General features: G+C 40.2%; 2 protein-coding genes across 7 annotated transcripts; one reads left to right on the forward strand and one right to left on the reverse strand.

Moving 5' to 3' along the window:
• Nucleotides 1-161: 161 nt before the first annotated feature.
• On the forward strand, nt 162-9,259 carry SMN2 (survival of motor neuron 2, centromeric). Of its 5 annotated transcripts, none has more exons than XM_063319317.1 (9): nt 163-313; nt 398-469; nt 557-682; nt 955-1,155; nt 1,540-1,683; nt 2,727-2,798; nt 3,315-3,425; nt 4,334-4,419; nt 8,276-9,259. In XM_063319317.1, exons 1-8 carry the CDS (start codon nt 275-277, stop codon nt 4,388-4,390), a joined length of 822 nt encoding a protein of 273 aa, XP_063175387.1. In that variant the 5' UTR covers nt 163-274; the 3' UTR covers nt 4,391-4,419; nt 8,276-9,259. The 5 variants fall into 5 exon arrangements, with proteins under 5 accessions (XP_063175384.1, XP_063175387.1, XP_063175386.1 ...); XM_063319316.1 differs by lacking the exon at nt 8,276-9,259 and adding an exon at nt 5,149-5,752; XM_063319318.1 differs by lacking the exon at nt 8,276-9,259 and adding an exon at nt 5,153-5,752.
• NAIP (NLR family apoptosis inhibitory protein) lies at nt 5,767-25,607 on the reverse strand. 2 transcript variants are annotated; one of them, XM_063319310.1, is made up of 15 exons: nt 23,659-25,607; nt 21,489-22,071; nt 19,513-19,612; nt 18,952-19,033; nt 18,003-18,054; nt 17,393-17,512; nt 16,760-16,859; nt 16,381-16,456; nt 15,136-15,193; nt 11,216-13,333; nt 10,404-10,571; nt 9,306-9,467; nt 9,091-9,177; nt 8,263-8,427; nt 5,767-7,123 (listed from the first exon to the last, which is right to left on the reverse strand). In XM_063319310.1, the coding sequence occupies exons 2-15, from the start codon at nt 22,066-22,068 to the stop codon at nt 6,759-6,761; spliced, it is 4,233 nt and encodes a 1,410-aa protein (XP_063175380.1). In that variant the 5' UTR covers nt 22,069-22,071; nt 23,659-25,607; the 3' UTR covers nt 5,767-6,758. The 2 variants fall into 2 exon arrangements, with proteins under 2 accessions (XP_063175380.1, XP_063175381.1); XM_063319311.1 differs by having other exon boundaries at nt 21,489-22,090.
• Nucleotides 25,608-25,690: the final 83 nt, after the last annotated feature.

Below are 25,690 nucleotides of genomic sequence, written 5' to 3' on the forward strand. Positions count from 1 at the left end.
TGAGGGAGGCCCAGCGCGGCCTGACTGACCCGCGCCGTTCAATCTGAAGTCGGGCGCTTCCCTAGCTTGCTGCGCGGCGCCTCCCGGAGGGCACCCAGCACGGCGGACGGGATGAGCCTCACGGGACCGCCAATCCCGTCCCGCCAGCCCGACGGAAGCGCTGGGGCCGGGGCCCGCCGCTACCGACGGAGGGGCGGGGCTGCTGCGCGCCGGAACTGACGACACGACGCCTGCGCAGCCGGCGGCCGCGCGGGGCCGGGGGCCAGCCTCGGCCATGGCGGACCGGGTGCTTTTCCGGCGGGGCACCGGGCAGGTGGGCGACGACGGGGGCGGGTGGGGTCGGGGCGGCGGGAGCGGGGCTCGGGAGCGGCGATAAAGCTGTTTGTGGCCTCCGCAGAGCGACGACTCGGACGTGTGGGACGACACGGCCCTCATCAAGGCGTACGACAAGGCGGTGGCCTCCTTCAAGGTAAGGGGGGCGGCCCGGGCGTGGCTGGACCCTGGGCCGAGGATGCTGGATGGCCTTTTATTGTTTTCCTCCTTTCTTCTCCCGCAGAACGCTTTGAAGAATGGAGAGTGTTCGGAGCCTTCAGACAAAGCGGAGCAGCGCCTGGCGATGAAGAGGAAAAACAATAAAAAGAACAGAAATAGAAAGAAGAGCAACACAGTGCCTTTGAAACAGGTCTCCTCGCCTGCGAATGCTAGTGATGCTCATACTGCATGTTGTACTTCTCTGTCGTACTCAAAAGTAGCTTTTCCATCACCTTGAGAGTAACATTCTGGGAGAGGGGGGATAATAATGTTATAAACCTTATTTGAGCAATTTCGCTACTTACAAAGGACAAACTTTTTGGGTGTGAGTCATCTTTCTCATGGTTGGGACAAAAGGTAGTGTAGAAAAAAGCATCTTTCTCTCTGATCATTGGTGTAGATATCTTCTTGCCTCTGTTACAGTGGAAGGTTGGTGACAGCTGTAACGCTGTTTGGTCTGAGGATGGTAATATGTACCTAGCAACTATTGCCTCCATCAACCAGAAGACAGGCACGTGTGTTGTTACTTACACGGGATATGGAAATCAGGAGGAGCAGAACCTGTCTGATCTACTTCCTCCAACCAGCGATGAAACAGTAAATGGGATGGGGAATTCCGGGGAGGTGAGGGACACTTTTTTGTTCTTCTGAAGGGGAAGGAAAAAGTGGGAGAGTCAACTTCTTCAGTATTTCTGGTACCACTGTGGTGTTCACAGTGAGAATCGATACACAGTTCCATTGTGAACAGACATATGAAAGCATTCCGTTACTTCTTGAACTTAGCATGGAGTAAAGGGAGGGGACAACAAGAAATTCACAAGTGAAATATAACATAGCTAAAATGGCGAGCAGATAAAATTGCAAGGTTATAAGATCTTTCTTGAATAGGACTGGGAGGGCTAGAGAGAGGGAAGGATGCGGATGGGGCTTGCCAGGCTTTATCACACTAAAATTGTTTGCTATAAACTCCTGTTTACTGCATTTTATAAAAGTGTCTTGGTCTTCTAGAATGAAAATGAGACTCCGTATTCAACAGATGAAAGCGAAAAATCTTCCCGGTCATCTCGAAACAAAAACAATTGCACAAAAGCAAGATGCTCCCCTCAAAACCTACGTTTTCCCATACCACCAGCAGCCCCAGGCCTGGGAAGGGTAAGCTTGGCCTTATCTGAAATAATTCATAGACGATTGTTAAGCCTGGTGTTCAAATTCTGAGACAATAGGATGGTATTTATCATTGTCTAGAAAGCAAATAATAGCATTTTGAGAATTGATATATATGGATATGCATGTTAGAACCTGTTGGTATGTAATTTTAATAATATGGCCACACTTTCCTGGCCACAGTTTAGCAGACACAGCCTTGTGCAGTGCTACAGTCTAGTGAGGAAAGCCTTCTCCCTAGCTAACACTTGCTTTGCAATTGCCTTTTAACTTAAAAGAGGGATGCTGTTCCCTGGACTGTGATAGTGCTGTTAATGATAGCACTGTTGATGTTTTAAGGTTATACTTTTTTAGCCAATTGGTGCATTTCACTGCATAGGACATTGAAGGCAGCAAAAGTGATGTCCTGATGTCATAGAAGCTCTCAGCTGTAGCTTCTTTATTTATATGAGGGCTGGGATATTGATACACTTTGCAGTTTTTCTGTTCTGTAGGAATCTAAATAATAGTGCAGTTGAATGCAGTGGTTTTTTTCTAAATATTACTGTTTGTGGAAGATTTCTTTATAAGGTTTTCTTTTATCTTTTTTCTTGAGTATCAACAGATTTGTGTCTAAGCTCATTTTAATGATATTCACAAGCATAATGGAATTTAGTTAGGAAGTGCCCCAGCCGCACAGGAGCAGGGAAATTATCTGTTTGCCTGTGGGTAGTATTAGAGATGTTTCTTGATGTAAGAGTGCAACTATTGACTTGTATTTAGAAAAAAACTTTTTAAAGCACTTGTATTAATCAGAACTCTCTTTCAGCACTGTTTACCTCAGTGACATGTGTAATGTAAGTTTTACTTTTCTAGTCATGGAATGCTCCACAGAAATAACTACTGTGTGTTGTTACTACAGTTTCATTAAAGTGCTGGGATGTGTTGCCTTTAGTTTGAGGCTTGTGGATTGCTTCAAATAATTTTCTCAAATCAAATTGTAATGCCTGAAACTTCTTCTTAATTTGCACTATTCAATTTTTTCAATGTAGCCTGGATCAAAATTCAGGACACCTCCATCATTTTTGTCTTGCTGGCCCCCGCCCTTCCCCGCAGGACCACCGGTAAGTGATAGAAGAATGAGGAAGAAAGTGTCAGAGATGAGTATTAGTGATCTCAGGGTTTCTATCTGAATGTACTCACCACCCGTGTTTTTAGAACATGTTTCTGTGTTAGAGTCTGTATTTTCCAGGTATTTGATAATGCATTCAGTTACAAATATTACAAGAATCTAATGCACAAGGTCTGGTCTGCACTCATTTTTGTGACAGTGAAGCTGTTGGTAAGAATACAAAGAGAAAAAATATTTGAAGAAACTACACCTTACATTTGATTAACAGCATTTCCCTGATGCAGATAAACATTTTCCCGTAATGAAAGTTTTTGTGTACAGTCAAGCTGCTGGAATACTATTTCTCCCAGCTTTTGGAAATTACTCGTTCTCAGAAAATTTGACTCCTTTCAGAGAATGTATTGAGGATACGTTCCTATTTTTCAGTTTTATATCTTTTAGAATTAGTTGCTATCTAACCTGAGATATACCCTGTTGAAACACAGACATTTCCTTTGTGATTTCTTAGTTGATTCCTCCTCCACCACCTATGAGACCAGACTCTCCCGAGGACGATGAAGCGTTGGGGAGCATGTTGATAGCCTGGTACATGAGTGGTTATCACACTGGGTATTACCTGGTATGTGCCTCTTTTGTCTTGAAATGTCTTTGTAATTTTGCTTTTGTGTCGCTGCTGCTGTTTTCAGCTAGAAGTTAGACAGGGTGGGCTGCTTTTTAGATCTCTTACTCTCATTTATGATAGCTAAAGTTAAGGGTATTTTATATTCTGTAAGTATTTCTGTCCTTGAGTAGGAGTCACACGAGCCAGCATATATGTATACTCAATGTTAGTTTAATTCTTTGTTCCACTGGGGGAGTCCCATTACGTACTTTTATAGCCATTCTGAAACAACCAGTTTTGTCTTTGTAGACAGATGGAGTAAATCTGACTATGTTTATTATTCGGTAGTCTTCTATGTGCTTTCTTTGAGTATGAGTGGTAGTATCACATTTAGGATCAGATTTGGCATTTTTGCAGACACTATTTGTCAGTAATTGCTTCAGGTGATGGTGAAGGTCCAGCAGGAGCTGTCAGCATAGTCGTGAAAAATCTGTTACATGGAGTATTGATTCCAATTTTCCTTTGTACACTTATGAAGAAAGAAAATTACAGGAGGAATTAAAGTCTTTGCATTTTGGAAGTTGGAAAAGGGGGTTTTGGTGCCACAGGGTATCTTCAAAAGACTAATTTTGGAGTTTCTTGCTGCAGATTATACGTAACGGTGGATTGCTTTAATTTCTTCCTAATTGAACAATAAGTAAATATGTGAAATTATTCTTTAGAACCACTGATGATAAAGAAGACATGTAGTTTGGCTTTTGTCCTTTTGAAACTGCCCATTCTGATTTCCCCAAAGAGTTAAAAGCTATTCTTGATTTGTAAAACACTAAAAAAAAAATAATTGTCAAAAAATGCTTTTGTCGTGTGACTGAAGCTTTTATGTCTGTGTTAGTAAGAACAAGATTTTACTAAATTGTGTCCTGTAGGGTTTAAAACAAAGTCGAATGGAAGCAGCACTGGAGAGGGAAACACACACAAAATAACTGAATATCCACCATTGTTTTGAAGGATTGTAAGTATTGTAATTTTGTGCTAAATGAAGATACAGTGTTGCTTGACAAAATTTGTTTGGAACTACGGTTCATTTTACAAGCTCTCAACAAGTTTTGAATTCTGTGCAAAAAACTGTGAGCTTCAGGACTTCCATCTGCTCTTATGGCTCTCTACAAAAACCACTTCTGCCAGTATAAATCCCTTCTTTGCTTAGCAGCCATGGAATAGTATTTTCTTGGTTAGAATGAAGGAAAGTATTTTATTGCTCTGATGAGAGGTTTAACTACAGCATCTCTCTACATCAGGATTAACACCACAGCTTACTTGAACTATGAAGAGTTACCTTATTTTTTTATGGGCTATTTTGAAAATAAAAGGTTCTTAAGTGAAATGCAGTTTTTGCATCTATGTACACATCTTTGGAAGCGACTGCTGCTTTATACAGATGGGATAGCAGGATGTGCAGCTAGATTTTGTTTTCAGGACACGATCGATGTTTCAGTTTGATATTGTTGATCAATTCTTTTTTCATTACTTCAGTGCCTGTGCTTTTATTTGAAATCCTTTGTTTAGAATTCTCCAGTGTATCATTGGGTTCCTTATAGAACAAAACTGTATGCTCATGAGCACTTTTTTTTCTGATTTTCTGTGACAACATGTAATTTGTGTGCATTTGAGTAATTCTTGTTTGTTTGTTTGTTTAAAAACAAAAAGCTCTTGTGTACTAATTTTTGCTTCTTTTTTAAAGCCAGGTAACAAATCTTTCCCACTGAGAGGTGCATATCACTTGTGCACTGATGGTTGATGGTGAAGATCAGAATTTTATCGAGGCAATTAATCTTAACATTTCCTTAACACTGAGCTCCCCCTGGTAACAAGTAAACAAATAACTTGAGACTAGGAATTACATGTGCATTGAAATCAGCTGTTTCTTTAAGACCTCTAGTCAAATGTGTTTAGAAAGCACTGCAGCAATAAAATATTTTTTACTTCCTTGAAACAACTTTAAGTATTTTTACCACATGATAGATTTAAATCTTCTAACTGCATGTGATTGATAGATTTCATGTCGCTCTCATTTTAACACCTCTTGGATTCATCAGACTTTTTTATCTGAATGACAACACCAGAGCTAGCGCGTAGAGTATGTTTTTTAAGGAGTCAGCTGTGGCAGCAGTGTATGTTACAGTGGCCACTGGTGTCAATGGCCTGGAAAAGGGTATACCACCATATTAAGAGAGATACCTTATGGGTCTGATAAGAATCCTGAATATAACAGCTGGATACAAGAAAGCTCGTTTTTTGTTTCAAATGCTTGTTAATAAAGGTCTACTTTGCAAACTTTGAATCTAGGAATGTGGTTTGTTTTGGGGTGTTTTTTATTTTTAGCTTCTGTAGACATCTGTCTGTTGGATGAATGACTGAAATACGCCGGAAGGTTGTGCTGTGTGGTCTTTTTCTGAGTGCCATTACTAAAAGCAAATTAGAAAATGCAGAGTAGGGAAAGGTCATGGTAAGTATGGACTTAGATTTCAGCCCTTATAATTTTAACTCGTGTAGGGTAGAGACTGCAGCCACAAAACTAGACTAATTTATTTATGACGGTGTGTTTATTTTCAGGGAAACTAGCCAAATAGGGGCCTGAATTTTTGCTGCATTTAGTTCCTTTTCCTGCTGTGGTTGAGTGTCAGAAAAATCACAAGTTTCCCACAAGTAATTGAGCAAAAAGAGAAGGACATAGTCTTAACTTCCCGAAGCCACTTTGAAGCCTTTTCCTTAATTGTCTAGCTGAAGTAAATTAATTTGCTTGCAGTGATGCAAAGCTGCTAAATCAGCTGTTCAGCAACTCTTCATTGCTAAAGAGGCACAACTTGTACCTGCCTCAGTCAGCTAGTCCTGTGTTAGTATCTGGCGTTATAAAAAGTGGCCTTTATTGGTTTTTGACACTAGTAGAATCTAGCATCCAGTATTATCTTTAGCGCGGTCCTGACCATAAAGGGTTTTATAACTTTTATTTCAGAAGTGATTCGTGTAATTGATTTCATTGCAAGAAAAACAACTGAGTAGAAATAATTTATTTTAAGTGGGCTTTAAGCAAAATTCATTTTTCTTTGGAAGATACCACTTAGATACAATCTATAACCATATTTTCAAAGAAAGTCAAGCTTTTAGAGTTACATTAATCCTGTTTCCTGTTCCTTGATCCTTTTACATTAACCTAACCCTGCTGTAGAAAAGAGTGGCATGTTTCATCCTGGTAAAAATTTTAAAATACGTGTTTATTTGCAATGCAGGTATATAATTCGTAATACAAGAAGGAAGAGAAGAAACCCCAAACCCTAACACTTTGAAACATTTCTAGTCTTGAATAATTGGTGAAAGTGGCAAAACCCATTGCCAAGATAATTTTAAGCTCCTGGACTGGGGATGCTGCTCCTTCATGATATCAAACATTTTAAGGTCCTCTGCATCAAGGAGCCATCCCAGCATTACTATTGTCACAAGATCAGGCAGTCGAGAAACACACTGGACAAAAGCCGTCACTGTTGATGCACTGGCTTTGATCTGATGTGTGAACATCCGGCTAATGTCCAGCTCTTTTAAGGCAGGCATGTTATTAAGCGTTTTGAAGAAGTTTCTCCAACCAGTTTCTGTAACATCGTGATTTACTGACAGTGAGAGCTGTTCAAGCTTCTGGAAACCTCCAGAATTTGCAACTTTTGCTGCAAAAAAACCAAACAGGCATCAGTAAGGATTTATAGATGCTCCAAACCTGTATGAAACGAATGAAAATTCAGTGAAGCTGAGGTATTGTACATTAAAAATAAAGCTGCTGTTATTAGGTTGAAAAAAGTAGAACTTTGAACTCAACTTGTTTTAGCATTTTAATACCTCAGACTGAGGAGACTGATAAAATAGGGGATACTTTAGCAGGCACGTTAGTTGCCTAGGTTGGAAGGGACCTTTCAGATCATCTAGTCCAACCATCAGCCTAACTCTGACAAAAACCATCACTAAACTGTATCTCTAAGCACTATGTCTACCCGTCTTTTAAATACCTCAGGTTGTAGTAGATGCCTAGTAAATGCCTAGTAGAATAAGATACTGGTGTGTTTATGAGTGTTTGGATACCACTGTTACAGAGCAAAGCAAATACACCACCAGCGTATGCAACCACTTGAGGTCAGACACCAGATCAACTTTTCACAGATGCAAGATACCGAGTTTACCAATCCTCTCTTCCATGCCTGTGTACCATCACATGTGTTCTTCAGTTGTGCCTTTTGGTCAGCCTACTTACAAGATGGGAATCTTGTCATCAAGTCACTATATATACTAAAATGTATGTTAAACAAAGATGATATGACAGACTTAGCATTTGCTTACAAAAGAAGACATTTTCTCTACCCTATATGTGAAGTGGTAGTTCTAAGACTATACTAACTAGGTATTAAATTTAAGAATTATTTTGGTAATACGCAGTTTTAGCAGCTAGGGCATATAAGCTAATATAAGTAGCGTGTAGTTATGAAGCTGTCTTTTAAGTCAGTCTTTTTTCCCAATGACTATTTTTCTTGTAATTTACATTGCTTTGTAAAAGACAAGGGGAACTAAGGAGGCATTTCAAAAGAGGTTTCAGCAAAGTCTAGTACATAAGCAGTCTGAATACACTTTGATGAGCAAGAAATATTTTGGGCTGTATATAGAACAAATAAATAGGAAGAAATTATACCCATCAAAAATTACAAATAATTTGCAATTGTTGTTATGTATACAAACAGAAGTGTAATGTATCCTGAAGCAGTATCTGCTCTACTCAGAAATGTTATTTCATATCTGAAGTTCTCTCTTTTAAACTCACCTATTTCCAACAGGCTGCCATCATCCAGACATCGGGTAAATGAGAAGCGTCTGAGGTGCAGCAGGTGTAGACACTGCTGAACAATCAGTTTGCCTGCAGACTTTATTCCCTTCCCTGCAGGAAGGATGAGCTCCTCCAGGTTAAGAAGAACACCTAAATTGCATGCTGCAGAGAGAAGACGACCTTTCTTGTTAAGACTAAACAAGTACAAATCTTTCAATGCCAGTGAGCGACAGCAGCAGAGCCAAGTAAAAAAATATTTAAATTTAGATTCTGGCAATCGGTTACTATCAGCTTTCTTTCCTCAGGTTTGCCCCTGCCATTGTTCACTCTGTAACACAACAGCTTGAAAAGGTCATTAACAGAAAAGGCAGAACTACTCCACAAAGGGTCTAAGAGGTCTCACAAGTCCTCCGGAGACAAAAGGAATCTTCCATGCGGCCAAACTCAAGGGACCCACGGAAAAGAAATGAGGGTAATTCTCCCTTCCCAGAATGCAAGCCTTTTCAACCTTTCCCTGTTCCCTCTAGACATGGCTTTTTCAGGAGGACCATCTTGGCTTTCAGAACACTTGAAACATCTGATTCCATAGTTGAGGACAGCCATCCATCTCACTCGGCTCATCCCTCTCAGGAGGTGAACACATGCCCTTCATCACAAACTGCTTTGTGAGACCCGATTTAACATTCTAGTTCTAGATACTCTGCTGTATCTCAGGTGGTATTTAAGCTGTTCAAGTTATGTCTTAAGGTCTCCAAAAGAACCTGAAACAAAATAATTGTCACATGTAACAAATGAGATCAGCCAAAAGGGAAGACAAGTACAAACCAAAGATTTCACAAGCTTCCTTGTCATCAGAATGTTGCCCATTAAGATCCAGCACTTTGAGAGAGACAAAATTGGTCAGAGCAGCACCTAGGAGGAAAGAAAAAAAAAAAAAAAGAAAACTATACATTGTCATTCTTGGAACTTAAAATTATCAGTTTCTCTCAACTACTAAGTTTTTAAAAGTGAGTTTCCTGTATTAAAAAATAAAATCCTACCTAAAGAAAGCAAATCTCCATCTCTCAAAAATGACCCAGTTAACTTGATTTCTGTTATTTTCTTGCATGAAGAAATTGCTGCCAGAAGGGATTCAGAATTGAAGTAGCTGGAGCAGTCCAGGTGAAAAACAGAGAGGTCTTGGAAGCTCTTAATAAATTCAACTGCAAAACAAAGTGTTGCAACACTGGAGATTCATTATCTAGTGAACAATGGTCAAAAATCAAGAAGGTTCTCCTAGCTCCATTGGTGAACTTTACTGTAAAGGGAAGCATCTTCTACCACAGCAAAAGCAAGTGAGACAGATAATAAGATGAACGGGAGCAGCAGCTTGATTAATCTGTTTACCTGTTAAAATCAGATGGCTTGTGTCTTATTTTATAACTATAATCATGATGGATCATTCTGGCCTTAAAATGCAAGCCAATTTTGCTATAGATTATTTTCTGGCTTCTTTCAGATGTGAAAAATATTCTAGTTTTTCATTTAGCGGGACTGAAACTTTTTGAACTCCTTCCCCCTAAAGTTACTAGTTTTAGGTACATTGTAAAACCGTATCCAACGGCCAGATACCGAGGGTACAGTTCACCGAATGTTGTTTCTTACGGTACAAGCTGGGTAATCATTATCATGGTGTGTGAAAAATTAGTTATCTAGGGGCCCTGGACTGAAGATTAAGGTTCTTGCTGGAATAAGGCAGCTAAAAGAGACGTCACAACCCACTCATTGACCTGTCAGAGCAGCTGTACACATGATCTGGACTCGGTTGCCAATTGTGCTGCCTCTCTTCTTCCTCCCAGTGGACTGTGAGTGGTGAGAAGGGAAAATACTCGCCTCAGGAAAAGAAAGAGCACGGTTCTGCTCATTCCTCCATACGAACTTATGGAGGTCTGTAAATTTACAGCACTGAAAGGTTCTGCTCATCTTTTTTTTTGTGGGGGTGGTAAACTTAAGGTAGAAGCTGTAGGGCAGAAGCAATGGGAAGACAACTCAGAGATGCTACATGCCAATTAAAGGAGAAATTAAAACTGCAGGACAGCTACTCAGTATTGACAAGTTCTAGTGGAATACAGTACCTAAAGTTTTAAAGTGGACCTTACCCAGCCTAGAGGTGTTTTCAAGTTTCATTCTTCTTATCAACAATTTCTTCATGTTACGGAGATTTTTGAAGCCGTCAGGTATTGTATCAAATACATTGCGGTTCTCACATCGACTCACTGACAGTTCCTCCAGGCAGATGAATTTGTCCAAATTTGAAAAAAGTAGTTCTGAATGATGAAAGCCAGACAAACGTACCATGAGACTGGGTTGATCTACTTAATGCCTCTGTTCTTCTGACAATTTTCCAGGGTTTTTGTAGCTTAACTTCACTATCTGACATCCTAACATCTTTGGCTTCCCTTCTCTTGACTGCTGCTTCCTATCCTCCTTCTACCATTGCCCTTCCCTGCCAACCCATCCTTCACTGAGGCTTCTGCTGCTTGCAGCCTAAGCATACGCCTGGCAGGATCCCATAAATACACCTGCCGTGTCCAATATTCTTCTTTCTTTTGAAAGCCCGGCGCAGACCCACTCAGATTGACCGCAAGCAGAAAATGCACATCTGTCGGTGCCTGCTAGCATGTCCTCCTTGCTGCGCTATATCCTCTGCTGAAGTGCAGTTCTGCCTCTCTAGTGACATACACCTCTTAGATCAAAAACCGGTATTGAGGTCATGGTCTGAAATTAGGGGACAGGATGGAAATCTGCTAACACAGGATGGCTGCCTATCCCCTGAAATGCATACAGTAGAAGACAGCTATTTCATATCCATTATTCGTGGATATGGAGCTGCTCGGTTGTCAGGCACCAAGGGGAGAGAAAGGAAACTAGGGAGAAAAATTACATTCTGCCAAAATTCAGTATGCTGTACCTGGCATTTCTTTTTCGTCTATCTCAAGACATTCCACAAAAGACATCGAGAGAAGTAATTCTTGCTCGGTTTGGCTCAAGTTAAGATGATGTAGGCTACATTTTTTAAAATGTTCCTTGTACTGTTCAATAGCAGGTCGGATGACTTCTATGAATCCAGGACTGTTATTCAGATGAAGTTCAATATAATCCGAAGCAGAAAACAGTGTCATCAAATTTCTGAGGTCAGCTTCCTGAAAGGAACTGATGTTTCTGAACATACACTTTAAAAGCGGCATCTTCCCTTTTGTAAGTAGGAAAGGACACACGATGGAGTCTGGTAGATGTCTTCTTATCAGTGAAATAAATCTATTATTTTCTTCTTCTTCATTTTTCACTTTTTGTGCCATGTCATTCAAGCGTGTAAACGCAGGAGCATAATCCCGGTCAATTGTTGGCATCTCCAGTGAAGAATAGCAAGCACCTATTTGAGACATATTAAGTCCTTGTTTGTGCTCACTTCCTTGTACTGCAACCTGAAAACTACTGGGTAGAGATAGCGATTCTGGGTAATCCTGGAAAAAGCGCAGCTTAGATTTTTGTGGTGAAAAACAACTGAACGAAATATCTTTGCCTCTTAGGAACTGAAAAATGATTGGGGCGCACACAGAGACAGTATTACTTTCATAAACTACAGAAGTAGCAAAGTCCAGTAAATACTCAATGAAAACTTGAAGAAGCGCTTTTGGATCAATAAAACATAACTGGTCAATTAAGGACATTCTTATTGAAAGGTCTGAATGGTGCTCCAGATGCTCATCATTTTCTGACTGGCTTTCCAATGATTCCTTGTAGTCAATCAATTTAAATAAATAGGATATAATTTGGGGGACTGCTTGGGAAGAGAAGCTGCAAGCGTAAAACAATAAAAAATTGTAGCGCCCAGCAACTTTTCTAAATGTGTTGATTTGCTGCAAGTATTGCAGCCCTCGCTCCAGTTTTTCTTTTTCATCAGAAACCAGGAGCTCGCTCAGTCTTCTTCCAGCAAGAAACTCCTGAAACAAGGGGTGAAAGAATTTATAAACTGGATGAAGCCTCTGGGCAGTAAATTTGCTCAGTAAACCCAGCCTAACAGCTTCATCTCCATCAACTTCTGCTTCAGATAGATCATACTCAGTGAAATCAAAAGATGGCTTGAAAAGACCGGTTAAGGCAAGCTCACCACACGAGGAAAGCATAGCCAGGACATGTTCTTTTTCTTCACTGTATTTTAGTAAGTGGTAGAGCAGATAGGCTTTAAAAATAACCGTATTGTTGATTATGTTGCCCTTTGGGTGCTGTACCCAATATGCAGCGAGAGACACCACAAAAAGTGGTGTCTTTAGAATGGTCTGCATGGACTTGTTAAACTGCAGCTGTAAGAGAAGCCTGTCCACGAGGTCAATATTGTAGGAGAACAATTTCTTTAGCACATACAGAGTGCTGGAGAGAGGGAACTCTGCAATGCTTAACGTGGTGGTTGCGTACTTGCGAATTTCTCTCGTCCTGTTGGTACGGACAGCAACAACCAAACAATGCTGGTAGAGATGGTTCCTTTGTATAAGTTCTTCTACAGGTTGGGGCACTGAATTGATCTCACTATAGTCATCCAAAAGAAATAACACCTGGTTTTTCAGTGGCTGAATTACGTCTCTCAGAGTTTTTTCTGTTAATGGTCCCACAAATCCTACCGGTTGATTGCGTATAATATCAGCCATACTCTGATCTGATCTTGCATAAGCCAGGGAGAGATAAAATACAAACTTGAACCTGCTCAGAATGGGGCAGCAGCCTGAAGCCCAAAGAAGGGCTATTTTCCTGAGCAATGCTGTTTTCCCACTTCCTGCTTCACCTTCCAGCACAACGGTAGAGTTAAGGTTCGCAAGGATTTCATGAAGAAAGAGCTGCTGTATTGGCTGATCGTTAATATCCTTTGAGACAACTGATAGGTCCCCATAGAGTGATTTCAAGTCAATAGCCAAATGGTTTGAGTTCCCAAAGGAAAACAATTTGCTGAAGCTTTTATCGTTGTAAACCTTTGTAAGTTGTTCAGTCAATTTCCTTGCTTCTTGAAAACACTGACCTTCAACAGATGTCATGTCTGCAAAGGGGACAATGTTAAATAATAAAACCTAGTGAACAGCTGATTCTGTACACAAAAGTCAAATATAGTTAACTGTCCTTTAAATTGGAGTAATAAGAACCCGAAATTTTCTAGATAATGGAAAAAAATGGTGTTACTTCTGGATAAACCAAGTTCCCACACTTTCTCTTTGTCCTACCCAGTTCGCTTTGCACCCATCTGGTTTAATGTAGGGTTAGTTTGTATGTAGCAAGTAATCAAATGATAAACTTGAGCTAAAAAGCTCTGCTGGACCTGGCCTAGCTCTGTGCAGGGACTCGCTGGTATCTCAGTGCAACAGTTTAGCCTTCTACAGTCTGGAAAGAATAAGTAGCATAGATTCAGCACTGTGTCAATAAAAACGTGAATTGCCAGCCTCGCAAGCAGGCTCAGAGTTGTGAAGATATATTCATACGGCACCGTGCAGACAAAGTATTGCTAAACTTGACCTAAACATCCTTTCTGGACCAGCATTATCTTCCTACAGAGCCACTGAATCTCTGCACCACATTCTCTAAAGCTGTTGCTCTGCCAGGGTTCCTGAATTCTGGTATAGAGCACTGATTCGGTGGCACCAATAGAGCCAGCTATGTTGTCTGCGCCCATAGTACAGTTTATCCACAAAATAGATAATCCGCCCCAAATTAAATGTGTGGGGGCTGTACTTTGGTATTTCTGAACAGCTGAGGTAAGTAAATGTACTTTTGCACCGATGTAATTATACAGATATGCAGTATATGTATTGCCCAAACCCCCCGGGTAATCTGTTATCTCAGGTGAAGCAGTACCATTTTATTCTTTGCATATTCAACAAAAATACAATGAACCCCAGGAACGCTCACTGTCTCTTCCTGCACTTCACTGAGAGGTAACACCAGAGAGGTTCTTTTCTGAAGAATTTCAGACAAGACAGGGTATATTTATGCCATAGCCTGGGGAACTAGGACTTCCTACCTGAAACAGCACCAGTCACTTTCAGTAAAATGGAGATACAGGTTGAAAACTATTATTATGCTTTCAGAGCTCTAAAATGTGCTTTTAGTGCCTTCAAAAGTTACAAAACTGCTCCATCTGATACATATTATCCCAAATAATTTTGGCATTTCTGGGAGGCAGTAGTAGTCATTTTCGGATTAGCACAAGGCTGCTGAAGAGAGCATCTGGGCAGTACCACTATAGCAAGTTTACTTTTGAGTTATCAACTCTGTTTGCACATCAGTACAGCATGCTCTGCGGCCACCCAGTGCAAACTCCGTGGTGTATGAACTCTTCCCTCAGAAATCCACACGCCTGTATCAACAAAACCACTCCCTTGAAACGGCCGTAGTGTTTGGAAAAAAGGAAGCATCAGAAGCGAAAGATAGTGGAAGGTTATCTCAACTAGTTTCTTTTGTATCTAAAAGCACAAACATGTAATATGTAGTATGCAGCTGATATACAGTTGCAATTTTCCAACACATGAATGAAAAAAAAAAATCATAATGTATTGTTACAAAATAATTTAGTTTGCTTATATGCCTCATCTGCACAGAAGTGCCTTTCACCTGCCAAGGGATTGGTTTATATTCACACATTAAAAAAGCAAGCAGTAGCTGACAGACTCTCTACTATTTGCCGTCCCTGTATGTGGGCAATCCATCAGTCCTAAGTCAGTCCTTGCTTCAATGAAAATTTTGGCTTACTAAGTAAAGGCCAAATCCAGAAAAGCTTTAAACATCCTCTCAAACTCAAATGTAAATTCAACATCACCATCCTTTCAAGTGAGGCTGCAGAGTACTTACCAGCTCCTATAGAAAGTAGGGTCACTTTCTCTTCAAGATTTGCCTTACAGGGAGTTTTCTAGAACAAAAATAAATCCAGTTATACTCCCTTAAATATGTATTATTTAGTTCAAACTGAGTTGCTTACATACCAGCAAGCACCAGCAGCTACAAGGACAATTTACAATATATGCAGTACTGGCTCTGTATTTTTCAACATTAGCAAAACTCTTTTGATCCTCCCAGCAGCAGGGCCTCAGACATAATGTCCCTCTATTGTCATCTCTCTCCTTCTCTTCTGTGGAAGCTTCTTCCATCCCAGGGTTTTGCTGCGTACCTACCAAGGACACGAGGCCCAGCTCTGATGAGACACAGACGCGTCACCTTGACACAGGCTGTCGAGAGAAAGCCGTGAGACAGCCTGCAGAGATGCGGGGAAGGTGCTGCTACAGTCTCTCCTAATGCTTGGGAAAACTGCACTTCTAGTGTCCGAATTTGTGAAAATATTTGCTTTATAGCCAGCTGTGGTATGTGGGTTTCAAGGTCTCAGTGTTTTCAAGCCTTGCCAGCTGCAGGGATGAGGAGGAGTGAGACCCAGGCACTAGGCCCAGGCTGGCCAATGGGATTATTTCATGGCATGAATGGCACATTCAATACAAATTAGAAAGTTTGCTGAGGAGCTCTCTCTCCCTTGATGGCTGCCATCCTGAGAACTTCTTGCCCTGGGGCCGGACCCCTGAGCCCTTCCCTTCCTCCCAAAGCCGCAGCGCTCGCAGTGCCCCACATTTGTGGGACAGTGTCCCCTGCTGGGAGTGCACAGCTTTCTGCTGGTAGAATGGGCTGAGTATAATCCCTGTGTATTTTATATTGGTATCGGGATCAATATTGGTTCTTTAGTGTTATTAATGTTAATTATCTAGTCTTATTCTATTAAATCTGTTTATATTTCAACCCTTGGTTTTCCTTGTTTTTTCCCCAATTACCCTTCCCGGGTGTGGAGGGGTCATTGAGTGAGAGAATAATTGTCTAAACGACAATAAATTGTTGTGGATTCCTCAAACTATAACAGTGCCACATACCCCCCTACCTGTTCGGTGACCTCTGAAATGTGGTGCTTTCAAAAGCTTGCCCGGGATGAAGCACTGCTAAAAGCTGCTCATTCTGCACACGCGCGCGCAGAGGCTCCCTGGAACTGGAACTATCATTAACAATTGCAAAGCACGAATATTCCTTCAGTGACAGCAAATACTGCAGACTAGCACAAACCTGTGCAGCCTGCAGTGTCGACAGGCTCTCTGCTTGCTCTTCCAGGGACTTCCCAAGTACTTCTGAGCAGTTGGAACTAGAATGATGTTTCCAAAAGACACAGCAGTTAGTACAATGCACTGCTTCAGTTGCTTACATTTGGCAGAAAGATGGAACTATTTCACAAACATTCCTTTTGTTTGGAAACTTTTACTGTATTTCTGTATTTAAACATTAATTTAAAAAAAAAGGTTTTCACAGCAGTGCAATGTGCTATACACTCAAGAAACATATAAGTTATTTATATACATTTAAAGTAGTATTAAAAAAACAACCACAAAAGTGTACGGCAACTTTCATTGCACAGCAGGAAATTGTCTTAGGACACTCTGTCACTCACTCTGGGAACGATTTTGCATGTTCTTCCATAGGATCTTCACCTTCTTCCCAATTCTTTAAGCAACGTGCACAGTTGAAGCACTGTACTGTATCGCCTTCTCCTGCAAGCAATAAATTATGCACCTTGAAAATGGTCACGTACATGATTTCTTTCCTTATACTAATTCTGTCAGCAGCATAAAAGCTGCAACAATGCAGTTGTTTCATGAGTTTACTTCAGTGACCTCTATCTGTTACTGGAATACATGCTTTTCAAATCACGAATAATAGAAATTAAATCAAGGAAAAGAAAACGCCACAGAATCGAGAGACGTGCCATTGTTGTCCTTCAAGTGACACCAGACAAATGAATATACAAATGCCCAGATAAATGCTTTCTCCTTTCTAGAAACATACCCTCCTTGCAGATCTTTGCTCTGGCTGTCACCCCAGGCAGAGTTATTCCATTTTGCTTCCCTCTCTCTGGCTTTGCAAAAGCCACTCTGATTTTGCAGCTACATTACTCTCCTTACTGAAAGCTATAGCAAGATTTTAATTAGGTAGCAGGACTAGCCTCAACCTCTGTCCCAGCTGCACTGGGAAGCGAATCTTTTACTTGTCCTGTGTTTATACAGATAACAAACTTGGTTCAAACCTGTATAAAAAAACCCGGCTTTAGCGAGAGCGGTGGCTTCAACACGGGCTTCTGCTGGCCAAGTTTTAAAAGAGTCCAGCCGAACTCCTTCATCCTCAAAGATGTTCAAGACAAGATCACCTTTGCAACCAAGCACATTTGATTAGTCGGGAAAGGTTTGGCCTGCTATCAGACTCTCCAAAGCAGGAGCAGAGCTAGATGGCAAACACCTCAGGCTTACAGCAAAGCAAAAACACAACTACAGAACCTTTTCTTTCAGACAGTTATAAACGTTTATTCTTGAGTTATAGTGGAGATGAAAATCTATATTTTTCCTTCAAAGTCTTCAGGTTTCATTTATTTTTCATCTCTCTCTCACACAGGCAAATGCAAGTGAGATAGATCTACTTAAGCAGCATGTTTTATATTTAGCTTCTATAGAAAACAAATTTTTACTTGGGTTAAAAATTTCAGAAATACAGAAGCAATAATCTTTTACGCATGTAATCTTGCTTCAGAAAAAAAAGCAATGGTCTGGAGCAGCTTTCATTGTTAATGGTGATGTACAATAAAAATATGAAGGCATTATTTTCTAACGAAAAGCTAACAGTCAGTATATTTTTTTTTTTACCTGTTGCAGTAGATAAATTCTCCTTGATAAAGGAAGCTGTGAAATCCTTCCCCTAAGCAGAAAATTAAAAATTAATACTTATTTTTATTATACATTCTATTTTCATTTCACTCTTTAGCTAAACGCAAGAAATAACTATGATGCAGAAACAGGGCTAGTACCAAGTATCAACATTTTAAAGGCTTTCAGTTTTAGAGACAGAACTTTCTGAAACAGAATTGGCTAATGACAGGTTACTATTAACAAGAAGAAATGGCTCTCCTCAGACAGTAGCATCTCAAAAGAAAGAAAGAGCACTGATGCTCTTAAGATATCTGAGATGGTGTTTTCCAAGAGATACTTGCAGTCCTCTCATCCTCCATCAGCTAGGGGGGTTAGCTTCCAGATTTTTTGACATTTTTGAGGCATAGGGGTTTGATCTGTAATATCATGAAAGATCTTACACATATTATATTTTTTTCTGATGAAAGCAAACCCCACGAACAAAGATGTAGCCATACAAGACGAGCTGGCAAGGCAGAGTCCACCTAACCTGACTTCGGCCATGCAGAAGTTCTTAGTTCAGCATGCTCGCCTACGATCTTCTTAGTAATCAATAAATATGTATAGGTGCCATGAGGAGTTAATTCATCCATACTCCTTCGAATAGGATAAATACCAATTAGAGGTATGTCACTTTTCATCAGTGGACCACCTGGGCACTGCCCACGCAAGCAGCTTGGACACACAAGTCAAAATAAACTTACATGAAAAAAATTGCACCTAGAGTGCATAGTCTTAATTACAAATACAATTATACACAGCTTTTGGGTTGCTGGGTTTTTTTTAGGAGAAAGAGGGTGAAAATCAGAATCAAGGCCTAATTTGGCTATCTTCAAGTCCTGGATAGTGCCTCCTTGGGATGTATTCCATGATAAAGAAGGAAGATAGAAATAGATTACAAGATTACCACCACTCCAACAAATCCACTGTAGGTTTCAATGTAGTTTTTAATTTCCTCACTTGATTTCTTACTTTGAAGGAATTCACATCTATTAAAAAAAACCCAAAACCAAACATTATTCCTAAGCACTAATTCCAACTAAAATTCTTGAAGCAGTGTTTCAGTTATGAAGAGGTACATACTCAGGAACTTTCACAACAGAAAGATGATGAAAAAAAGGCAAACTTTTTGGTGGTGTCAGCATTGTTCATGCAACATCATGACTACCCGAGAGAATAATCAGCTGGCTTTTGCTCAATGAAAAGCCCATGGGAGGTCTATAGAAAGTATGTGAAACAATATACATAGAAAAATTATGAGGTTAAGGTTAGCAGAGTTATACTGTTGTTGTCAGAAATAAAGATCTGCTGAAATCAATTGTATGAATGTAACAACCTCAAAGACAAAAACGTGTTTGTTTTTTTTTGTTTGCTTTCCAGCATTGTTCCTGAGGAAAAAAAGAGATATCAAAACAAATCAACCCTTTCATACATACAGAAATATTTCTAGGACAGTCGGTCAACTTACTCAGGAAACCATTTAGCATGTTCTCTCCAAGGATCATCGCCATCTTCCCAATTTCCCAGACATCCACCACAAGCAAAACACTGCACTGTATCTTTCTTGCCTGCACGTAGAGAGTTACAGATCTCAGAGGTAATCACACATTTCTGTGTTTTACTTGCTCACACTCCAGACAGGCGATCATGAGTACACCAGTGTGTATCATTGGTCCAAAATTTGTAGCTAAGGGAAGCCTTTTTCTTAGATTATAGCATCTGAAACTAAACAAGCTTATTAAACTGTCCATCTAATTTTAGTTGGGTCAGTCTGGGTCTAAACTTGGTGCAGATCCAAGAGTGAAAATATAAGGTAGATCTTTCCATCAAAATAAAACTTCATAAATACCTGAGAATTTGTACAGGCTTGATAGAATAAACTTGTCTTTTTTGTTGGCTTTTTTTTTTTTTTGATGGGAGAACTAGAATTTCTGTCCCTAATTTAACATATTGATAGTCAGCATAAATGTGATGGAAGAGAGACAGGTCAGTCAAATGCTGTAATGCTGGTATATAAAATATTCAGGGGAAACTGAGTAAACAGTGCTAGAAGGAACACGAATATCAGATCTTAATGATGTCTTAAACCAAAATCAAACTAACCAATGAAGTGCAAAGATTTTCTACACACTGGAATTTCAGGCCTCTGTTGGCTTTCTTTTTTTTTTAGAGAACTATCAGGTATCATCTGGTGGGGCAGCTGGTTAGCAAGTCTACAAGATGACGTGACTTGGTATTGAGAAATCCACTGGGAAGAAGTCAAAGTTTCATAGTGGAAGTGTCACTGTGCAACCATGACTGTAATTTATTTTGCTATAACTTCACCCAGAGAAACAGGGAACCTAAACCTCTTAAACTTCAAAAACGGGAACTACGTAAAGCTAAGGAAGTTGAAATGGCTGACAAAACGAAACCAACCAACCAAAAAGAACCCCACAAAACAAAAAGGCCCCAAGAACTCTCTTACAGGCATTTGAGAATTTCCTGAAAGATGTTTTACTGTAAGTGCAACACCAGCATGCGCTATTTATTAGAAAAGACTCGTGAAAAGTTACAGGAAATGAGTACAATATAGGAAAATAAGTCAGATCACAAGAATTAAGAAAGCATCATTCAAAAAGCCGAAGCTTTTGAGCAAAGAAAATAGAAGGCTCAAAAGCTCTGGCAGATGAGATGTGGAAAAAAAAATAAATCAGGCAGGCTGGAAAAAATCTCTGAAAGTCCAAACTAACAAGCTAAAGAAATCTAAGTCTTCGTCCAGATAGCAAGAACAAAAAGCCAGTGAAGAGAGCTGATAGAGCCAACTGGCTGTAAAAGAACCATTAAAAAGGGGACAACGCAGTTGCAGAGCACTTGAAGTGATACTCTGCAATATTTGCATTAATGTTCACTGCAGGAGAATTCAGGGAGACTCCCGTTGTCTAAACCAGTGGGGCCATACAGCAGAAGGTGACTCCAAAATGAAAGCAATTACGCAATAGATTATGGCTGACTGGAAAAAACATAACGCCAATATTTAAAAAGCAGTCTGCACCTTTGGGGGAGCAGAAGAGATATCAGATCTGTAAGCCTGCCATCTGTTACAGAAAAACAAGCAGAAAAGAACTGTAATTATGCCACTGTACAAACCCACGATTAATCCACATTTTAAACAGTGCATGTGACTGAGGTCCTCTCAACTCAGAAAATACTGCATCAGAACAGGAAACGGTGTGGGGAACAGCAGCAAGGGCGATCAAAAACGCGGAACACCTTCCGCATGAGGAACAGCTGAGTTGCCTATGTTCTTCAGCCTGGGAAAGAAAGCATTTATGGGGGATACAGTACTTTACAAAAGGAAGAGTAGCATGAAAGAAGGCGTTATACCCATTCAAGTATTGTAAGTAGACTCGCACCGTGTTATGTATCAAAGCAGACATCCCTCCAAGCATCGCCTGGAATTACCTGTAAAGAAAAACCCAGCCCTGGCAAGCAAATCAGGCTTTGTTCCTCTGGCATAGAACGGCCATCCGTCAAAGGTCTGCAGCCTCGCGTCCTCTGTGCTGTACCTGTAGGAGTCTTCTGCTGGATTCTTCTCTGACTTCTGAACACGTATGTCGTACTTCGAAATATTACCCACCTCTTTGCCCAGGACAAATTCACAAGTGGGACAAAATTTCTTGTGCTGTTCGTATGGGGTACACCTAACCTTCGTGGTGAATAAAACTAATCCACAGCAAAAACACTGTATGCTGGATTTAACAAGCGTGTGATAAAAACCAGCCGCTGCCATTTCCGTCAAAGACCATGATGAATAGGACTTATAGGACAAGAAGGACTTCAACCTGTTGTGTTCGTTTCTCATGGTAGGGTTGTAACTGTTCTGCAGCTGTCCACGGATTTCCTGGAATTCTGCCTCCATGTCTTTGACAAGCTTGTGAAAATCAATGCCTGCATGCGGGAGAAGAGCTTGCACTGCGGAAGGATTGAGCTCATGTATTTCATTGTCACCCGTCTCCACTGCAGGGTCCTCTTTGGAAGACATTTTCTAAAAAAAACAAGGAAGACTACCAAATGGTATTACCCATATCTTTTATATAACATTTAGTCATCACCTCTGTTACCTTAGTAACATGGTTTCTACACGTTGTAAACACTTGATTTCATCTTCCTAAGAAGGGATAAGGTAACTGGAGCGTTGATATAAACAGGTGTACTATAAATCCGAATAGCCAAATTGAGACTTCTGCAAGCTCTGATTGATCACTGCCCTTATCATGACAACAGCAAGTATCCTGAAGCCTTCAAAACCAAAATAGAAGGAAAGAAGAGACACAAAGAGGTGAGATTTGAGCAAGATGAGACAGATCAGTGGCAGATCCTGCAGCCTGAAAACCTAGAACGGTCTCGACAAACCAACACGCTTCTGTCATCTCAGTTCTCCATCTCAAAGCCATGACTGTTGCTAGCACACTTTGAATTTCTCCTTAAATTAGGGAAAAAACAGAGGTGGCAAAACATACAATGCCAAATGAAAGGTGGGAAGCAGAAGTGAGAAAGAGATTTAAAAAAAATAAGCAAAGCAAGCAATTGTTTTACTGCAGTCTTTTAAAATTTCAACTGTTTTCAATGGAAGTAGCAACTATCAGGAATTGCATGTAAAGGAATATCATCTCAAAATGAAATTAATTTGGCAATGAAATTTATTGCCAAACTCATACTGCCAACACTTCTAATAAAGTGGTTTTATTAAATACTTATTAAATGTATTTACACTAGTCTTCTCAAATGTGGCTTATCTCGTAGAAGTAACAATTTCTGTTGCTACTAGTACTGTGATAAGACAACCATAGGAAATATTTTGCTATGTGATGATTTGGAATGCAGCAAACATGTCTACAGTTCAACGCCACATAGCTAAATTCTGCTCCCCCTGCCTACAAAGAGCTTTGCTTTTTTTTTTTTTTTTCCAAATAATTGAGGGATCTTAAAAGATTTACATTTACCAAAAAAATTCACCCTTAAGAAAGTGATTCAGAACCCAGAATCTCCAACACGTTGTTCTTACACTTTTCACTGGTTACAAAACCCACATTCTCCTCTCATAGGAAAATGTGTGCTGAACAATTTAAGTGCTTTCAAATCCCAAGGCAAGAAGTGCTGCAAAAGTTGTGAAAGTCTTCAAGTTCTATTATATTTTGAAAAAAGACTTTCATGAATTGCACTATGGGCACCACGCTTATTTTTCCTAAATGTGTAAGCGTGCTTCTCGTTCAAATTTGATGACTTTAAAAATAAAATTAATCTACTCTCACTCTTCCAGCCAGGAGCCTGCGCAATCCAGTAATGCCTCAGAGTTCATACTTTACAGTATTTTTTCATCCATTAGCTACATCACAATCTATTCTTAAAACTGTTCCTTGTATTGCATGAGACAGACCAGGATGCCATTAAGTTCTTCAGAGGCTGCAGTCGTTATGCAAAACTAAATCCAGATGTTTCTTTTACGCATATTTTGATTAACAGATTTTCACCACTTCCAGTCTCAGAAATCAGATACAACCATTAATGCAGACGGTAGCTTTTATTCCTGCAAGGAAAAGTATAAAGCGGACAGTAAAGCAAGGGCACCCACCTCTCCAAAGTCCCCTTCGCTCCGCACAGCTGGGTGCTCCCAGTCTCACTCTGCCTTTCAGCCTCAAACTTCTTGCCACAGTTGTGTCCTCAGCCCCCACCGCAGCATGTTTTTTGTCTTTTTGTCTCCTCCCTTGACACTTTATGTCCAAACCGTGTTATGCAACATTTTCAGGAAGCAGAATTTCTCACAGGCCTGCTAATAACCTCACTGATTGACTAATCTTGTGGCAGAGCCGGTAAGTAAGAAAATACAAGAACAAGAATTAAGCAGGTTGTAGCTTCCCACAAGCAATGGAGACAGCAGGTCCAGTGAATCCCAGTCAAACAGTAAGGATGAAGGAAGCATCTCCTCCATGCTGCTTTACATACAAAGGCCACAGCTGAAATTCTTTACACGTCAGAGAAATGCTGCCCCCCCCCAGCAATTTTTCAGGACCTACTTTGAACTGTTCTTCCTGTCCACTGAGAAGGGTAGAAAAGCACAAGCCAAGTTATTACTCGGACCACAAGCAGATAATGGAGTACACGGTTACAACTTCTACTCCAAGTATGCTATTTTGGTATCTAGCGAGAGAAAAAGCTAGAACAGATTTGAAGTGTTTGGCCAAACCCCTTCTTTTTTCCCATTAGGAAATGCTGACTGTGCAGATGAAAATATTATCACAAAACACCGTATCAAGACACTGTCACCCGTATCAGAATATCTAAGAGCCAGATGCTTAGGGCATTTCTTTGGCATGGAACAGCCTACTAGACCATACCAAACCCCATCAATACGTCCTTTTTCTGCTGTTTTTAGGACACCCTTAACAGTAACACGCACTGCAATCACCTGACACCACACAGGGTTTATAGGGATTGTTTGATTCAGCACAAAATGAAACACAGATGCTGAAACAGCCATTTTTCTGCCAACACAGCAGAATTACTGCTTTCCAGCCAGCCTGCAGGAATAAATAGTAGAAAAAGCATAGGAGCTATGTTAACAATTGAGAATTTGCATATTTAAAGGACTTGAAATGAAAACTACCTCTGAAAACTGAAAAGTAGCATGTATGTTGTTAGCACAAAAAACAGGGAACTAACAAGACAGGGGTTTGCTTTTTTGCCTGTTTGCTTGCACTTTTAAGATTCAGTGGTTAGGCTAGATTATTGCTGTTCCTAATCCCACAATTTTAAAAATTCAGATACATCAGCGACTAAGTTACTCTGGATGTATTACAAACATCGCAAGATGACTTCATAAAACCGGATGCTTTAGACACTGCACCATCACAACCTCCTCTTACTGAGGTGTAGCATGTTGCATTCTCACAAGTTCAAATTGCAATCGCCCTTTGTACAGACACTGTAAAGTGGCAAAGAGTGTCTTGCATTTGTCTCAATTTCCATTCTTCCATGTTCAGATAAGGACACATGCTCCCCCTTTTCTCCCCCACCTTACTGTCTGTTGCTCGGGGGGTTTAGCCAAGGAGATGCAGTTGCTGTTCTGGAAATTCATCCTAGCCCCAGAATCAAAATAGCATCACTGTCTTCAGCATCACTGTCTTCAATACTGTGGCCATCAAACAGTTTGTAAAAACTCAGGTCTTACACCTTTGCAAATGCAGTGCCTTCCAGTAACCTTACACTCCTACAAGAACGTGAAACTCAAACCACACAACTACAGACACGGTAGTAATAGAATTCAGTTAGTTTTGAGTTGTACCATTAAAATCTAAAATGTGTTTTCAGCACATTTGTAACAGCTCTATTTGAATTGCCTTGCTGAAGGCCAAGGTGAATAGCCACAATACTTAAAACTAATTGCTCAAAAACATCTTTGTTAAATTCTTACAAAAAAGTATTTTGATCTATAGAACTCCACTATCCACCAAAAACCAGCGCTTGTAATAATCTACATATAAAATATATTTTCAGGGCTTCTTTTTTGAACAAATAATGAAACGAAGATGAATCACCACATTATTATACAAACCAGTTTTATAACTTCCACATTTACAAATATACATGTTACTCAATAAAATTCA

The sequence above is a fragment of the Chroicocephalus ridibundus genome, chromosome Z (genome assembly GCF_963924245.1).
Source record: "Chroicocephalus ridibundus chromosome Z, bChrRid1.1, whole genome shotgun sequence".
Lineage (NCBI taxonomy): Eukaryota > Metazoa > Chordata > Aves > Charadriiformes > Laridae > Chroicocephalus > Chroicocephalus ridibundus.

Excerpts from the sequence above, each read along its gene's own strand:
- SMN2 (XM_063319314.1), top strand. The coding sequence starts at position 275 with ATGGCGGACCGGGTGCTTTTCCGGCGGGGCACCGGGCAG. Across the intron at positions 314-397 it reads TCCGGCGGGGCACCGGGCAG|AGCGACGACTCGGACGTGTG; the intron begins GTGGGCGACGAC and ends TGGCCTCCGCAG. Across the intron at positions 470-556 it reads AGGCGGTGGCCTCCTTCAAG|AACGCTTTGAAGAATGGAGA; the intron begins GTAAGGGGGGCG and ends CTTCTCCCGCAG.
- NAIP (XM_063319310.1), bottom strand. The coding sequence starts at position 22,068 with ATGTCTTCCAAAGAGGACCCTGCAGTGGAGACGGGTGACAATGAAATA. Across the intron at positions 15,194-16,380 it reads CGACACTGCAGGCTGCACAG|AAAACTCCCTGTAAGGCAAA; the intron begins GTTTGTGCTAGT and ends TTTTTGTTCTAG. Across the intron at positions 9,178-9,305 it reads TGGAGATTTGCTTTCTTTAG|GTGCTGCTCTGACCAATTTT; the intron begins GTAGGATTTTAT and ends CTTTCCTCCTAG.